Source organism: Neovison vison, chromosome X (genome assembly GCF_020171115.1).
Source record: "Neovison vison isolate M4711 chromosome X, ASM_NN_V1, whole genome shotgun sequence".
In the NCBI taxonomy this organism is placed as follows: Eukaryota; Metazoa; Chordata; class Mammalia; order Carnivora; family Mustelidae; genus Neogale; species Neogale vison.
The window spans coordinates 38,251,977-38,270,398 of NC_058105.1; the positions used below are offsets into that span (position 1 = coordinate 38,251,977).

Here is an 18,422-nt window from a genome sequence, read left to right on the forward strand (position 1 = left end):
TCTTTAAATGATTTTGTAGAAAGTTGGTCTTTGTTGTTTTCAGTTACCTGAATTAATCTGTGGGGGAAATCTATCCATTTGTATTTAGAAATACGAAGTTTTGCTTCTCCAACCTTCTCTTCTTGAGCTCTTCGGACTTTATTTGAGTATGTATGCGCAGAGATTTACTCTGCTTATGTTAATATGAATTGTTAGCCCTGTGGGAGAAAAATAAGAAAATGTTAAGTAGCATGCCTTCCGTTTATAAGTAGTCTTAACCATCTGTGTTCACACATACACTGACACTGTCCCCAGCACACCCTCTCCAAAAGTAGATTGTGGATATTCACTTGAAGTGAAGAAGTAGTTCTGTGAAACCAAACAAAAGGAATGCTTTGTTGGTGATAGGTCTGGGTGTAAATCATTCTTGCCCTCTTGTTCTGATGGTAGCAGGAGAGAAAATGAACTGAGTTAACACCAAGTAGTTAGTGTGGTCGTTAGCCATATGGATGTTTGCGACTTCCATTGGAGTGTCTAGATTTTTTTTAAAAACGTGTTTGAAGGGTTTTTCTCATAGTCTCATGCAAGTAGTACTGAGTACTGCCTCATGGAGATAAGACTTCATTTCTTCTTCAAAATCATAATTGTGCCTAGGACACCCCCGCAGTGTTGAAATGTAAGTAAGCGATGTCAAATTACAGAAGGGCCTTAAGTTTACTATTCTGGGTGTTCAGATGATAAGTTGTTTTCTCCTGCACTATACAAAATAGGTCAGTCCAAACCTTTCATAGCATGTATAGCTTCAAGAGCATCATAAAACTGATCTGTATGTTCGCTGAGGGAAGATGAAAATATTTGTAGGTTGTTGCCTAGAGCAGTGCTGTGTTTTGATTTGGAAAGAATCTTGCACTGTTTAAAGGAAATTATTCATTTTGGATTTTGATGGGAAAATCGCTAGGCATGTGCAGGCACTTGGGGTTGAGGCTATCTGGGTAGATTGACTAGTTTTCTGTGGTCAGACTTTATCCCTGAATGGCTCCTGTCCTGACTGGGGCTGAGGGGTGGAATAAGAGGTACAAATAAAACTATTAACAGCATGACTCCTGCTTCTTGCCATTTTCTTTTCATTTTACTTTAACATTTTTTATTGAGCTATAATTGACGTATAATGTTGTGCAAGGTGCACAACATGTTGATTTGATACATTTATATATTGTTACGATTACCACCTTCACTTTAGCTAACACCTCTGTTGCATCACATAATTATCATTTCTTTTTTTGTGGTGAGAGCATTTAAGGTCTAGTTCCTTAGCAGTTTTGAAAGTATATGACATGGCATTGTTGACTGTGATGACTGGGCTGGGCATCAGATCTCCAGAATGTACTCATCTTCTAACAACCCTTTAACAACATCTCCCTGGGTTCCCCCTCCAGCCTCTGGTAGCCACTATTCTACTCTGTTCCTGTGAGCGTGGCTTTTTTAGCATCCACAAATGAAAGACATCATGCCACAGTTGTCTTTCTCTGCCAGGCTCATCTCACAAAGGCTCAAAGTCCACCCTCAAAGTCCACCCATGTTTTTGCAAATGGCAGGCGTTCCTTCTTTCTCATGGCTGAATATATACCATTGTGTGTACATACCCATTTGTTTTACCCGTTCATCCATTGGTGGACACTTAGGCTGTTTGCTTATCTTGGTTGCTGTGAATAATGCTGCAGTAAACATGGCAGCGCAGGGGCGCCTGGGTGGCTCAGTGACTGCCTTCAGCTCCAGTCAGGATTCCAGAGTCCCAGGGTTAAGTCCCGCATCGGACTCCCAGCTCCACCGGGAGTCTACTTCTCCCTTTGACCTTCTCCCCTCTCATGCTTTCTCTCACTGTCTCCCTCTCAAATAAATAAATAAAATCTTTTTAAACAATGGCAGTGCAGATTTGTTTTTGATATCCTGTTTTCATTTCCTTTGGCTGTATATCCATAAGTGGGATAGCTGGATCATGTGATCGTTGTATTTTTAATTTTTTTACACAACCTCCATACCGTTTTCCAGAGTGGCTGCTCCAATTTACGTTCCCACCAACACTGCGCAGAGCTTCCCTTTTCTCCACCAACTCACCAAGGCTTGTTATTTCTGGTCTTTTTGATGATAGCCATTCTGACAGGTGCGAAGTGGTATCTCATTGTGGTTTTGATTTGCCTTTCCCTGATGATGAATCATGTTGAGCACCTTTTCATGTGCCTGTTGGCCATCTGGATGTCTGCTTTGGAGAAATGTCTATTTAGTTCCTCTGCCCATTTTTTCATCTTACCATTTCCCCACAGAGTTTTGACTACTGTTTCTTAGTCAGGCGAAGTTACTTTTCTGTGATCCTAATAGCATTACTTCTAGCCAGATGACCATCTCGAGTCATTTCTTATTTTGTCTTGGATACCTGGCTCATCATGAGCTAAGGTGCACAGGTAATGTGATACAGCACTTGAGTGTTTTCAAAAGGGGTTCTTCTCTTGTGTCAATGTACCCATTAATGTTGTCTTTTATTGCAGATTGAAATCACAAAAGATACATACACGTGTTCTTCTTAAGAGAAAAAGGAAATCCGTAAGTATTCTTTGAAAATTCTAAATTTGTCATTTTATCAGCTTTTGGAGGAAATTAAGTTTTAACTATACTAACAGGCATCTTGACTCTTTTTGTTGTGGAAAAACCCTGCCAATCTCCATGTTTGTGTTAAAAGGGCAATATTTGGAAAAGTAAAACAGGAAAACGTTTTACCCTGTACAGCTTCTAAAATTTAAACTACCACCCCTCGTTTTTGAAAGGGGAAGTGATAATTGAAATCTAAGTAAAATGTTTTTCCTTGAGTGATTACCGAAAAGTGGAGCCACAGATGGGAGTGTTCCAGTTCTGACTGGTGAGACTTACAGGCCGAGAGTCTTTGCCAAGCTAGTTTGCTTCCCTTTGCCTCACTTTGCTAACTGTAAGGAGGTTCATTATTCTCGATGAGAGGATGTCTGTAGTAGTGGCTGCTCGCCCCAGTAAGCTGAAGCTTGTTCTAGTTACTGGTTCTCAAAACTGATTGAAATATATTTCTGATTTGCAGAATTTTAGGTATTAGCTCTTTCCTTTACCGGAGTATCTTCTCTAGACCATAGCATGGAATACAAGAAACACAACAGCACTCTTAAAAGAAACACAATAGCACACTTAAAATTAGAGTCCTAGTGTTAGTCTTGGACCTTGGAAATTACCTAGTCCAGTGTTCCCCAAGCATCGATTTTTAGACCACTGGTGGTCAGTGAGGAGTTTTTCGTGGTCCAGGGTGAAGTGAGGAAAGTAAGGACAACAGGCCATGCATTTTTTTTAAGGTTAAACTCTTCCCCTTCAAATGATTTCTTGTCATTATAAGATCTGCCCATCTAATTTAGAGGCATTAAATACATTCTGTATTTTATGAAATGATGGTGATAGCAAATCATAGGGTTTTTTTTTTAATGTCTATACCTGCCCCCCAACCCAAGGCAGCTGTATCATTCCCTTCACCATCCTTCTTTGCTTTTAAAACTATTACAGGCCTGTGCTATCTTAAAATAAGAATCCAGTTTTCTCATTTTACAGATGAGGACACAGACAAGAGGTTATTTGATTTGTTCCATGTCTTACTGTTCAGCAAACTGCTGAACCGGGACTAAAACCCTGTATATGATGCTGCCTCTCTTGTATTTCTGGTCTTCTGAGAATCACTTTAATTATAATTGGTTATAAACTTGAAACAGAAGATCTAGTAGTTCTTAGGTGCTAATAATTATTTTTGAATGCCGAGTGTAAAGAAATTCAAGACTTAATGTTCCTGTGTAGCTTGGTACTAAAATCTGCTGATGAGCCTGCATTAGAAAAATCTGAAAACATGGCCAGAGATTTTCCTCAGCAGGCCCAAATTAGCCGTCTCTGAATTCAGCTGCTTAGCACGCTACCCCATGATTCATAAAAGTGGTGAGGTATCAGTGAGGCTAGTGTTTCCTTGGGAAATAGACTGTGGTGCCATCTTGAGGACAGTAGTATTCAGGCTTCTGTTTTGTGCACAGAGAGTCTGTTTCCTCTTGCCTCCCTCCCCACCTCCATCCTCCTCTCTCCCCCACCTCTCCCTGCCATGCCCCACATGCACACACCCTACAAACACAGATAACCATTTAGAGCAGTCGGCTTACAGCCCATCCAGATAGGTAAAAAAAAAAAAAAATTACCAAGGCAGAGAGGAGGAGTTGCTAAACACATTGGCAGAAACATATGTGCAGTTTGTACTCAGGAGTTTACAGATACTTTGGAGTGCCTTTGACATTTCAGAGACTCCTCTCCGATTGGCATAGCTGGGCCTTCGCTGTCCCAAATACACTTCCAAGCAGAAATACCTAATTCCCTTATCCCCCTCCCTTACTCACCTTAGTGAAGCATGCATGGGCCAGGGAAGCAAATGAATGTGAAGAGAAAAGAACGGAAAGTATTCTTCATCCCCAGTATGGAGACATTAACTCTAAAAGTACTTTTCCCTGGCTTCTTGTATTTAGCATCATGTGGCTTCCTCCTTTAGAGAAGAATCCTTTAATTTCTAAAATGTCAGGTAGAGCCATAATGAAATGCTAAGAATTAAAAAAAAAAATCTTGAACTTTCTGCAGTCTTTGGAATATCTGTGCTCTTCTTTTTCTTAGTGCTAATATTTGAGAGTTGTCTGAATGGCTATAGGATTTCAGTCTTAAACAGATTCATCGGTCTTTGAGTTCTTTTTAATAATCTCACTTTAAAGGTATTTTAATACTGAAGCACAGAGTGAGCTTGTAAAAACAAAACAAGACAAAACCATACCACAGTTTCACATGGTGGCCATGTGGCTGAATTGTAGTGACTTATTTGGCCATTTTATAAGAAATGGCTGAAGGGGTGCCTGGGTGGCTCAGTCATTAAACATCTTCCTTTGGCTCGTGTCATGATCCCAGGGTCCTGGGATCGAGTCCCACATCCGGCTCCCTGCTCAATGGAAGCCTGCTTCTCCCTCTCCCACTTCTGCTGCTTGTGTTCCCTCTCTCGCTGTGTCTCTCTCAGTCAAATAAACAGAATCTTAAAAAAAAATGGAAATGACTTAAGACTACATTGTTGCATAATTTTTAATAGTAAAGAGTACCGGGAAACAACATTAGCAAAGAACTAACCTGTCGAACTGGCTCCTCCTCTAGCAAACGTGGAGGGTAGGTCATGTGGCAGAAAAAGGAATGGTTGCAAAATTGTCCCCACTATACAGAGTTATTACTAGGGCAAGTATTATGCTGGTCACAGGTTTGTTTTTTTTTTCATCTATACTCACGGTTGGCAGCCTGCGGTTTGTATTGCTTTATTATTAATAAATAGGTAACATGATAGGAGAGGTAGGATCTCACTTGGATGCAAGACATTTATTATGACTGAAAGTTAATTTTGAAGTTATTTTGAATGATTTTTGATAAGCCATGACTGTGTTCCCCTAGAGAAAAAAAATACCTGGGAATAGAAGACTTTACAGACAAAATTAGTCTACCCCATGGCGCAATGTGCCCTCTAATTTAGCAGCAGGGATCTGTCTACAGGGATCTGCAGGAGTTCATCTTCAGCAGTAGCCTAAGACGTTGAAATTGGCATTGTGCTACCTACTCCCGTTTTATAGCCCTGCACTTCTCTGCAAATACGTACCCCCAGAACTTGGTTTTCCTCCCTCTTTCCTGGTGTCTAATCAAGTTGGATTGGAACATCATGCTTGGTCAGTAGGTGCCACTTCTAGCATGGTCTGTCCTCAGTATTCCTTTAATTTGAGCTTTGGATTAAAGCTCTACAACCAACTCCTGACTTTTGAAAGCTTCATATTTAAAAATGCAGCATGTTGTGATCACTTGAAATGAGGAATAGCTGCATCATCATACAGAGTGTATGTGAAGTGTGTAGGCAGCAACATTGGCTGCTGGATCTCCTCATTTCAACACATATAGATAGGATCCCAATTATAAGATCCTATGACCTAGAAAAAACATAATCTGATGCATGCTGGGGACGTTCTTAAAGCATTATGGGAGGGGACTTCTGCTGCACTGTGAAAGAGCATCTTCAGCATGGCAGCTGAGGTGCTTTCTTGGCTGGGAAAAGCTGGGAAGAGACTGGCAGGATGGCGACTTCAGGGGTTAATCCCTCTCCAGGTGAGGAAGTAGACAGGTTTGGGTAATCTTGCTGGAGACGCACCCAAAGATCAGTCGTGGTAGTGAGAGGCTTGTAGTCAAAATAGCTAGCTAGGCACAGGTGCGGTGTGTTGGGACAGGGCACGCATACATTCATCCTAGGTTTTTGTTTTTGTTTTTTGCTTTTTCAGCTCTCAAATGTATTTATTATAATTACTGTATATCGGGTCTAAAGTTTGATTGTACAAACTATACTGTGTCAATTAGATTGGTCTGTCAATTTGAATCAGGTGAGACTTACAAAGGGCAGGTGAATATATCTTTCACATGATTATTCAGTCTTGCAAACTAACAGCAAGAAAGCCTACCAGCTGCCCTTACTGCCTTTTATTTTCTTAAAATAGTACCATTTTTAAAGTTTTGGTATTAAATATGAAGTGTATCATATTGTAATACAGCTCCTGTGAGGTTTGATTTCATTAACCAAATGCATCCATTCTTTAACATCATTTTTGAGCTTTCTCTTCTGTGTTTTAAAATCATTTGGAACTTTTTAATAGTATGTGAGAGAAAAGTTTTTTTTTTTTAAAAGCACTCCACCCATTTATAAGTCTCAGGGATGCAACAACTATGTAGAAATAGGATCTTTTAAAGTGCCACAGGTATGTTATCTGTTTAATCTCTTAGAACTTTTACGTATTTATTTTTATTTTATTATTTTTTTAAAGATTGTATTTATTTATTTGAGAGAGACAATGAGAGAGTACAGAGGGAGAGGGAGAAGCAGACTCCCTGCTGAGCAGGGAGCCCCACTTGGGCTGGAACCCAAGACGCTGAGATCATGACCTGAGCTGAAGGCAGCCACCCAATGGAGTGAGGCACACAGGCATCCCTCTTGGAACTTTTTAAATTGTTTTCTGATTTAATGTTGAGTGGATACAGAAGGCAAATTTTCTCTTTATTTGGTATTTAAATTACCCCTTTAAGTGATGTGTGACCTGAAAATGTAATTTCTTAAAGTAGCACTTACATAGTTAATCATTGATTTTCAAATTGATGCCTTTTTCATTTTCATAAGGTTGTTTGTAAAGGACAAATGACCTTTATCTGTCCTTATCCTGTGTTTCAACTTGGCAAATGCATGAATCCTTGCTTAGTGAAGTCTGTTTTCCCAGATTTTTGGGGGGAAAAAAACGTGTGGGCATTAATGGACTTCAGTTTATTAGTTTTTCTTTTTCATTCTTAAATTGATGTGTCACATGCTTCTGGGGGAGATGATTTCTTTTAAATTCAGACTTTAATCAATATATAGCATTTGTTTACTTTGTGTACTAGAGCTTAAATGTATCACTAATGCTTTTTGTGTTTAAGCTAACTATCTCAGAGCATTTGAAGTAACTGGAATGAAATATTTAACATTAAACTTGACCTTAAGACAAAAGGTAAAATTTTATTTGATTTTCCCCTAAGCTTCTAGGACTCACTCGATACCTAGAGGATATTTTTTCACCTATAAAAATGCCTCGGGATATAGGCTGGATCAGTGCTCAAAATTGCTTCCAGGATTTCTTCATACACAAAGTTTGTCATTGTCACCTATTTAGATTATACCAGTACGCCTAGGGTCACAGACAGGAGAGATGAAAACATAGCTTTAAAATATATTTGAAGCTGTTATGATCTATTTAAAATATATTAGACCTGGATCAGAATCCCTACTTCACTAGGTCACGTTGGGCAAATGCTCTCTCAGAGACTGGTTATATCATCAGTAAAATGAGGGTACCACCTCAAAGGGGTTTCTTGAAGGATTCAGTGAGATAATGCATCTGGAGGACTGAGCACAGTGCCTAGCCCAGAGTCCATGCTCAGTGAGTGGTTATTCATCTGCTCTCCATATGAAATGGTAATCCTCAACAGGAACAGTGAACTGTTTTGTGACTGAAGATGATGGCCTGCCCTTTCCTGGAGGCCATACAAATGAATTTCTTGATTTCAAGGAAGCACAGCTTCCAGTTCATGTCCTCCTAATGGGTAGGGCAGCAGGTATTGCTCTTCATATGCAGAAGGACAGCATACCTTAGTGAGAGGCATGGGTGAGAAAGCACGTAGTCCCCACTGCATAGCCTTCATGCATTTAGAAGAGCAATCTTTCACTTCTGTGCAACAGGCAGTTTTTCCAGTTTCATGTTTTTTATTAAGCAGCTAAAAACAGGTTAAGTTTATTATAGGGATTTTTAAGAGGATACCCTGTCCTAGAATGTCAACACAGACGAGTGATTTTTTTTTAAAGGTGACAAAGGTTGGTGGCTTTCAGGCTGTTGTACTTGCGTACATTTTTGCTTTATTGTTCCAGAGCAATGCCATATCCGTTCTTTTTTTTTAAAATTTTTTTTGAGATTTTATTTATTTATTTGACAGAGACAGAGATCACAAGTAGGCAGAGAGGCAGGCAGAGAGAGGAAGAAAAGCAGGCTCCCTGCTGAGCAGAGAGCCTGATGCAGGGCTCCATCCTAGGACCCTGAGATCATGACCTGAGCTGAAGGCAGAGGCTTAACCCACTGAGCCACCCAGGCGCCCCGCCATATCTGTTCTTATTTCAGTCAGCAGATTTATGGCACTGCTAATGCACAGAGGGACTGTTGTGGTCACTTAGTGTTCAGCAGCAGACTGTCAACCCTGCCTCATGGAGCTTAGGGAGACATTGGTAACAAATATGAAAAGGAAAGCATGTGTCATATTGGTGATAGGTGCTGAGGAGAAAAACAGTGAGAAAGGGACTGGAGGTGTTGGGGTGCCATTGTAGGATGGCTGCAGAAGGTGATACTTGAGTGAATACAAAAAGGAGCTGGAAGAACATTCCAGGGAGAGAAGACATGTCCAAAGGTCCTGAAGCAGGGTCATGCCTGGTGTGTTCCAGAAACCACAAGGAACAGGTTGAATTAAAGCAGAATGAGCCAGAGGAAAGCATGGGAGATGAAGTCAGAAATACAAGAGAGCAGGGGAAAAATCCCTGTCGTCTCACAGGGCAGAGTGAGGACTAACTTCTGAGTGGGTTGTATGGGGATTCTTTGAAAGACCTAATCTACCTTACATTTTAACTACATTTAACTAACTCTGGCTGCTGAGTTTAGAGTTTGTTATTAAAGTGGGAGCAGGGAGATCAGATTGGCAGGGAGATCAGATTTATTTAGGTAAGAGATGATAGTGGCTGAAACCAGGATGGTAGCGGTGGAGGTAGGGAGATACAGTTGAATTTGGTATGTGTTTTATAAGTAGAGCCAGTAGGATTTGCTGCTGCTGAGTTGGGTGTGGAATGTGTGTGTGAGAGAGAAAGAGAGAGAGGAGCAAGAGAGAGAGAGAGAGAGAGAGAGGTGCAAGAGAGGGAATCTCAAAGGTTTTTGGTCAGAGCAACTGGAATTACTGAGCCGGGCAAGACTGGATGGGATCGGTTTGTGGCAGGACAGTCAGCGGCTCAGCTTTGAGCATGTTATGTCAGAGGTACTTGACTGATAGGGATCTGTTGAGGAAAAAGTTGGATCTACAAATCCAATGTTTAGGGAAGACCTCCAGGAGAGGGGGAGACATCTGGGCCTCATCAGCATATATATACATACATACACGCCATCTTAAGGCTGTGGGACTGAATGAGGTCACCATGGGAGTGAGTGTAGAGAAAGCCAAGAGGAGGTTAGGTGACCAGGGACTGGGGCATTTAGAGGTCAGGGACATAAGGAAGAAGCAGCAAAGGAGACTGAGGAAAGTCAGAAGAAAACTGGAAGAAGTGTGGTCTCCTGGAAGCCAAGTGAAGGTTTCAATCCCAGGAACAGAGGGGTTTGCCTTGTCCAAGGCTGCTGATGAGTCAAGAGAGATGAGGGAGCCTTAACTGACCTTGGGATGTGAAGATGTGGAGGTGCTCAGGGGTCCTTGATCAGAGCAATCTGTGGAGTGGTAGGGGGTAAAAGCCTGAGTAGTAGGCTCAGGAGGAGCTAGGAGAGAGAGCGGGGAGAGGAAGAGTGCAGGTGACTCTCAAGTCCTGATGGGGATGTGAAGAAATGGGGCTGTGACCAGAGAACATCCGAGAGAGGCAATGGTGTTTTTTTAAAATTTAATTTTATTTTTTCAGTGTTCCAAGATTCATTGTTTATGCACAACACCCAGGGCTCCATGCACTATGGTTTTTAAGATGAGAGAAAGAATAGCTCTGTAGTGATGCTAATGGGCATGATTCTGTGGAACAGGGCACGGGCACAGCCAGCTAGAGGCAGGGCCCAGGCAGACACGGGCCTGGGAGCCCCCAGGCAGCGGTCACCGCCAGCCGGGCACAGCACTGGTCCACGGGCAGAGTCACAGAGGGAAGAGCACGTGGCTAAAGGTGTGAGAAGGCGGGTAGGTACAGTGGCGGGAGTGACGGAGTCAGAGAAGATGTTGATGGTCAGAAGTACAAGGAGCAGACAGGAAACTCGGGAGAGCAGGCCAGTGAACAGAGCGGTCTGGTGCAGTGCAGTTCCTGCACAGCATGGAGGGCCTGCTGGAAGGAGCCGTCATGCATGTGGGGCAGGGGGCATTCAGCACAGTCCAGTTTTTCTCCAGCCAAATTCAGCTGTGTGGGTACAGGGGCAGACTTCAGTGGAGAATTAGATTTAACCGGGTTGAAGTTTCACCAAAAAGTACAACTAAGTGAAAGGGGGGCAAGACTGTGTTCCGAGCACTGATGATTGGTGTCTGTGGACTATAAGCAGGCTATGGGGAGGAATTCTGCCAACAGTGCCACGAAGCAGCATTCCTGTTTGCTGTGTGATGCCACTGGCCCAGAGCTCTTCAGTGAGAGGTGGTAAACTTGTTCAGAGTTCCGCTTATCAGCACATGTGAGGTTAGACACGATCCCCTACCTTAGTTTAATCCATTTACCACCCAAGAAATCAGACTTTCTCTTCCATAGAGAATAGTTCATTTCCCCTTAGTACAACAGGCAGATGTTGAATCTTGAGTTGCTGAGTCGTCATACACATGTGTCTCTTACGGTACAGCTGCATGCTTGTAAAATTCAGTCCAAAAATATTCAATTTTCCCACTGACTTCGATCCTCAAGTGGAGCAGCTCCTCACGCAGAAGGCATTAAAGCTTCTGCTACACTACGGCTGTTTCTCCACCATCCTGCCCTTTTCTGCCTCCATCCATTCGCCCATCCATTTGTTCTCTCTGTTAGGACTGTCCTCTTTTTCCAGTTGTTTTATTTGTCTTTTGAAAACACACCATCCTTCTTGTCTACCTCAACTGCTCTTTTTCTGTGAAACCTTTCCAGATGGTTCTACTTCCTACTTCAACCATCTTTTCTCCCCCCCAAATTAGTAATCTCTACACCCAACATGGGGCTCGAACTCAGGACCCTGAGACCAAGAGTCACATGCTCTTCCAGCTGAGCCAGACAGGTACCCCTCTTATGGGATATATTCTACATGTTTGTGAACTCATCTTCCTGCCATCTGTCATACATATGAACACATATGTAAATGCATTTAAAAGACTGAGTACATACTTTATTCATCTTTGTATCCAGTGCTCAAAACTTACACATGGTAGGTGTTCTTTCCTCTTTCTTTTTTTGAAATGAATTTATCAATAGATGTGAGTGTAACCCTAGAAAATCTTTGGCAAGGAAAGATTTTAAGATGACAGGCAAAACTGGGCAGAGGCTGGCCACTGGGCTTGAAAGAGCACCGGACTGGGGGCTAGGGGTTGGTTACAATGTGCACTTGGCTATTATTCACCAACAACAGTGGGTCTTTCAGCTGAACTGGGGGTTTCAAGAAGTCCAGGCAGGGGCTCTCAAGCCTCTCCCACCAAAGCAGCTCTGCTTTTGGCTTTTATCTATACATATTTGTGTTTCCCATGTTCACGTAAGATTTTATTCAAATGGATGATCCATGTCCCCCTTGCCACCACCAGAAAGAATTTCAGAATGACTGGAATAAATGATGTCTCCGATCTCTCCTCATCTAAATGTTCTTCTAGGTGTGCCTACTCTGTGTGTGTTGTGTTTTTTTTGTGTGTGTGTTTCTATGAGGATTAAGTAGAAGACATGTCCCTACCTCTGAAGCTTAAGGCGAATATGTATAAAAGATTAAATGTATATAACATGAATGACTAAAAATATATAGTACAGTTAATCCAATTACATTATAAACCCTTCAAAAGCTGTCTTCTTTATAGATCTTCAGCCCCAAGTCTGACAATTTTTCAATTGAAGGCAAGACTTTTTTTTTGATCTTCTGTTATTGTCTCTTAGAATTTATATATTGAAATAAATATTATTTTGTCTTGAGTTGATTTCCTTTTGGTATTCCTTTCTCTTACCAGTAGGAATTGTTTTTTTAAATTATACACATAAGTAGGTTATCATCTGTGACTATCCTTTGAGATGGATAAAAGAATATTACAGGATATTTGTTCTAAGAAAGAGGTATTGGGTTTGATAGGGTTGAGAACTACATATTGGTCTCTGCTTATATACTTAGGTGCTTAGATGTTTGGTAATATTGGTAATATAATCAAGGATCAAAATGAGTGTTAGACATTTCAAGTGATGTAGGAAGTTAGAGGAAGAAATGAATGACCAGCCTTGTCAGACCAAGGAAGCAATTTCTAGGTAGGGTAAATCACAAAATTTAAAGTTGGAAGGATCCCAGGAAATCATCTAGGCCAGCAGTTCTTACTTCAGTGTTAGTGTCACCCTTAGGGTTTTGTGGATAGATTTCTGGGAACCCACAGACCCCTTAAATTTACAGATACCATTTTGTATAGCTTGGGTTTATAGTTCTCATTGGATTCTAAAAGGGGTCCATTGCCTGAAGAAGTTAAGGGCTACTGATCTAGTCTGATCCTAAGCTTAGATCTATTGTCTGGCTCAAGCTTACCCTACCAGTTAGTGACCAAGATGGGAACCAAAACCCAGGTCTTTCCACTTGTAGTTTCTTGCTCACTTTACCCCACTCAGTTGAAGGGCATGAACAAAAACTGAGGCAGGATTAAACTACCTCTTTATGGTAACTGGTGTAAAAACACACAGCTGTCCTGGGATTTAGATAGTCCCTCTGTTGCCACAGGAGTTGCCAAAGGATGGGCTTCAATTTGTCTCCTCCAAGTGAACTATTAATTTTTATAGTTGAAATATGCCGCCACTCTCCAAAACAGCTTTCTCAGCTGAAGGCAGGCCAGCTCCTTGGGAGTTAATACTGTCCCCGAGGCTGTTGCTGCACTTCCTTTCCAATGGGCACTATTTTCCTGACCTGCCATGGCTCCCGATTTTGTGCCTAATCAAATCAAAATGACTTTGTCTGATCTATCAGACCCTGTACTACCCATATCCTCTTTGGCCCACGTGCACGTACTCTGTGCCCCAGTCAGGCTAGTGTCCTTGTTATTGGCACCTCCTACTCCCCCAAGGCCCTTTCACCCCCATCTCTGTGTGTCTTCATGTGGCTTCCCTGCCCGAATGCTCTCCAGTCTTTTCCTCCTTTGCCCGGCCCAGTTTAAGTCCCATGTCCATAGAGTCTCCCTTACCTACTGGTGGCTATTTCACACTTCACCTGGACGCCTTCTTGCATTTATTGCTTGTTCCGCACACCAGAGCACTTAGCTTTTTCCACAGGTTTTTCACTGGAAATGTTCAGTGGTGGTCACTTTGGGAGTGGGGTTCCGGGAAGTCCAGTGTGGGTGCTCTGGATACCCCCAATACCTCGCCCACAATTCAGCCAGAGCAGTTCCACTTTAGTTGCCTATGTGGAAAGTCTGCATGACTTTTTATTTGAAGAAGCTGTTTAGCTGCCCCTCCCCCCCGACCCCACCCCCCAGAAAGAAGCTTGAAGGACACTGGATCTGACTTGTGTGCTGACTTCCTCATAAGTGTTAACTGGTCATGGACAAGGGCCAGGACTCGACTGACACCAGTTTGGACCTGCTACGACTATACCTAGGCACTGGGGTGCAATTTTGAGCACAAAAGAAAACTTAGGAAATGACTTTGCAATTCTATTGCTCAATAGTTTGGGGGCCAGGATATCGTGAACAGCATTACCTCAGAAATAGTATTTCCAGGTTGGTCATTGAGAAATAAACCTACATTGGTGGATTTCTCCCATTTTGCATATAAAACTGAATCTGATTTAAAACTACCCATTTTACATCTACATACTTAAGAGAAATCTCACTATTGGCATTCCCCAAATTCAACCAGTCTTCAGTATCCCATCAGTATGTTCGTGTAAGCATTAAAGTAGCATCCCTCAACATTAAATTCAGAAGTTTATGGCAATGCTTGGAACTGAAAAATGCCAGTCTTTCAGACCAGTTATTTCAACTTTCTGTATCAGATCAATTACATAAACTACTGAAGACCTGAGTATTTAAATCAGTGTTGCTATCAACTTGCTAATACTCTTGTTTTTTCTTTTTTTTCCTTTATCCTGCTCTCTGCCTGGTTCATTGTCTTCACCTACAGGTGTACTTTATTGTCGGCTTCCAAAGATTACTAACTTCTATCTGTAGCATTAAAATTGAACTGCCTTGGCTATACTGATCCTCTCCCTGCTGCTTCCATTATTGCCTTCTTCAGCAAAATAAGGCTTTTTGCAGCCAAAGAATAACAAGACACAAACACCACTATAGAAGCCTTGCCACTATGAAACTTAGGCTAAACGTGCTCACCATTATTTTGCTGCCTGTCCACTTGTTAATAACAATATACAGTGCCCTTATATTTATTCCATGGTATTTTCTTACCAACGCCAAGAAGAAAAACGCTATGGCAAAGAGAATAAAAGCTAAGCCCACTTCAGACAAACCCGGAAGTCCATATCGCTCTGTCACGCACTTCGACTCGCTAGCTGTCATAGACATCCCTGGAGCCGACACTCTGGATAAGTTATTTGATCATGCCGTGTCTAAGTTTGGGAAGAAGGACAGCCTTGGGACCAGAGAAATCCTAAGTGAAGAAAACGAAATGCAGCCTAATGGAAAGGTTTTTAAGAAGGTACAGCATTCTTGCACTTTTTAATTTTTTTTAAGGGGAAGGTATGCATCAGTTGATCAGAGATCAAATGCATTTAGAATATGCTGCCATTCCACTTAAATACGCTGTGTAACCAATTCTCAGAGAGTGCTCCAGCTTCTGCATATTTACTTAAAGGCAGTTTTAGAGTTCTATACTTTGAATAGTATTTTGACTGCTTGTTGAAGTAAACATACTCATATTAGAGAATGTCTTCCTTTAACAGTTAATTCTTGGGAACTATAAATGGATGAGCTATATCGAAGTGAACTGCAGAGTGAATAATTTTGGTAGCGGACTCACTGCCCTGGGACTGAAACCAAAGAACACTATTGCCATTTTCTGCGAGACCAGGGCCGAATGGATGATTGCGGCCCAGACCTGCTTTAAGTACAACTTCCCTCGTAAGTGCCTTGTGTTTTTGGAGGGGGAGAGAAGGGGTTTTAGTAACATGTGAAATTGTCCTGTGATGCTGTTGTGTTCTTTAGCAATTTTTCTGCATATGTTCTTTCCATAAAATGGTATGTACTCTTGTTAAAAGCTGTCTGATAATTTCTGTTAAAGAGAGTAATTTCTAATAACCAGTATGGGAATTGGCAGCTTAATAGATAGAATTTAGTTTTACTTTTCATTTGGAAGTGAATTATTTATGAAAGGTTTAGGAGTGTTTTTTTAGGGCATGACATACAAGATAATGATTAAAACAACGAAAGAAAAATCATTGCTTAGGATCGTTATAGTTCATTGCTTTACTTCAAGGCCTCTTCTTTGACCTATTCCATTTTACATGTGAAATGAGCACATAACAACTTGAACTGACAGTAGATACATTGGCCAGAGAGTTAAGTACAGAGTGTATTCCTGATTCATAAGCATTTGCTTTTGCTGTTGTGCATGATATTGTTTTTGAAAATTCAAAGTCCAGAACAGTGCCTACCACATGCTAGGCACTCAGTTGTTTACTGAATGAAGAACACTGCAAGTGTAGTATAGTGATCAAGAGTTTGTATCTCAAACAAACAAAATGAGTATGAAATGATCCCCTATATACCCATCACCCACCTTCAACAATCAACAGCTTGTGAAAAGTCGTTCTTCCTAATCATGTTGCTGTTTTGGTTACTAGCCTAGAGCTGAATTTCCAGTCTGAAGTTTAACAGACACCCCTTGATTCTAACTCATCTTGGTTTCAGCTTATGTTTCCTTTGTCTGGCAGCCCCTAAAGAGTAGATATCGTTGGCCCACCCAGTTAAGGCTTGGAGGTCACCAATATTGAGCTTGGATATGAGGCCCACTAAAAACACTCCCTAGGAGTGAGGACATGATTCCACCTTGAAATCCTCAATCTGAAGATTCTCAAGGACTTACTCCTTCTTTAGTGCTATGCCCAATGAAAGAGCATGGCACAGGGTAGTTCTAGGTGGGCTAGCTCTGACCTAAATTAAGAGTTCAGCCAGAAACTTACTGGCCTTGAGAATCTTGATTGACTAATTTTTGAACAGTTGTGCGCTTCCAGTATGCCTGGGTTTCTTCAGGTTTAGGAGGTTAGAATCCTGAGACTCTATAAGGACAAATTGGGGCTACTGGGAAGTTTCAGGCAACGTTTGAAGGTGATAGCAGAGAACATGAAATCAAACGACATTATAAAATGTCTTTGCATCCATGAGTGTACCCATCACAAAAGGCCGATTTAAATAATATTATCTCATAAATGTTTATCATTTAACGTATGTGTTTATTTTTTATTATGTAGTTGTGACTTTGTATGCCACACTTGGCAAAGAAGCTGTAGTTCATGGGTTAAATGAATCTGAGGCTACCTACCTGATTACTAGCGTTGAACTTCTGGAAAGTAAACTTAAGGTAAATAAGAATTCTTTGAATTCATGGTGGTATTCTCTGACAGTAAAATGTCCAATAATTGAGTATATTACGGGCCTACATGTAACAGCTGGATCTTTTTTTCTGCTCAACAGACTGCATTGTCAGACATCAGTTGTGTTAAACACATCATATATGTGGACAATAAGACTATCAATAAAGCAGAATACCCTGAAGGATTTGAGATTCACAGCATGCAATCAGTAGAAGAATTGGGATCCAAGCCAGAAAATGGTAAGTAAAGCAGTGAAAACAAAATTTATTCATCTATTTAAGGTTTATTTCGGTAGGTTAGGAAAAGAAGTAATGCAAGTGAAAACCATAAACTTCTTGGATTTAAAAAGTTTTTTTAAGGTTTAAACTATCAGGACCATATATGATTAAAGTTTACTCTCCTTTTCTCCTCAAAGGTAACCAGTGTTTTAAAAATTACCAAATAGTTAATGTATTCAGTGGTTCAGACTTGGGGCAGTCTGAATTTCTTTTTCACGTGACTCACTGTAATTTTCCAGCCTGGAGCTCACGTAAAGAAAAGATCTAAGGACTTCCATTCAGTAACTTTTTTTTTAAAAGATTTTATTTATTTGACAGAGAGAGATCACAAATAGGCAGAGAGGCAAGCAGAGAGAGAGGAGGAAGCAGGCTCCCCGCCGAGCAGAGAGCCCGATGTGGGACTCGATCCCAGGACCCTGAGATCATGACCTGAGCTGAAGGCAGAGGCTTAACTCACTGAGCCACCCAGGCGCCCCCAGTAACTTTTTTTAAATGCTTAATGCTAGTGATTTTATTGATGTTTCACAGGATGCAAAAAGCTGTTGGCCAAGCTCATGGTCAAATTTATTCTCCCACTGAGGTGGTATTTGGTATTTCATTTGAAACCAGCAGATGCACCTTATGGCAGAATGTCAGCTGGTCATCAGGACAGAGGGTTGAGGAAATTAAAGACTCCATTTAAGTAGTTTCTTTCTTCATGTTTAATGTGAAGATCACGAAAGTCTACTTAGATGAGAAAAGGACTAATTTTGGTAGGAGAAAACGTTGGTTGAACCCCTCTTTAGCTTCTGAGTATTTGACCATTAGGCACCGAACACATTAGCAATGAAAAAGAGAGACTGTATAGCCCTTTACCCAGTATGGAGAATGGCACAGAGGCTGAGATTTTGCCCCCCTTTCAAGCAAACAAGTGAGCCAGCTGCAGCTTCCTGGAGGTCCAAAATGCCTGGGTCAGAGATGAAGGACAGTTGTTTACTCTCAGCCAAAGCAGTAGTCAGACTGTCAGCGTTCATTTTGCTTCCCCACGTTCCCATTTTCACAGGGCAGT

At 41.3% G+C, this 18,422-nt stretch overlaps 1 protein-coding gene across 4 annotated transcripts in view; it reads left to right on the forward strand.

Moving 5' to 3' along the window:
- Window positions 1–18,422, forward strand: part of ACSL4 (acyl-CoA synthetase long chain family member 4) — a 114,703-nt gene that overhangs the window by 61,392 nt on the left and 34,889 nt on the right. For 2 of the 4 annotated variants that reach the window (XM_044235809.1, XM_044235808.1), the window contains exons 2-6: window positions 2,523–2,577; window positions 14,672–15,202; window positions 15,447–15,624; window positions 16,974–17,083; window positions 17,197–17,335. In XM_044235809.1, the coding sequence (XP_044091744.1) occupies window positions 14,852–15,202; window positions 15,447–15,624; window positions 16,974–17,083; window positions 17,197–17,335 (778 nt within the window). In that variant the 5' untranslated portion in view covers window positions 2,523–2,577; window positions 14,672–14,851. The remainder of the gene's footprint in view (window positions 1–2,522; window positions 2,578–14,671; window positions 15,203–15,446; window positions 15,625–16,973; window positions 17,084–17,196; window positions 17,336–18,422) is intronic. The other 2 variants (XM_044235810.1, XM_044235811.1) reach the window with 2 other exon arrangements.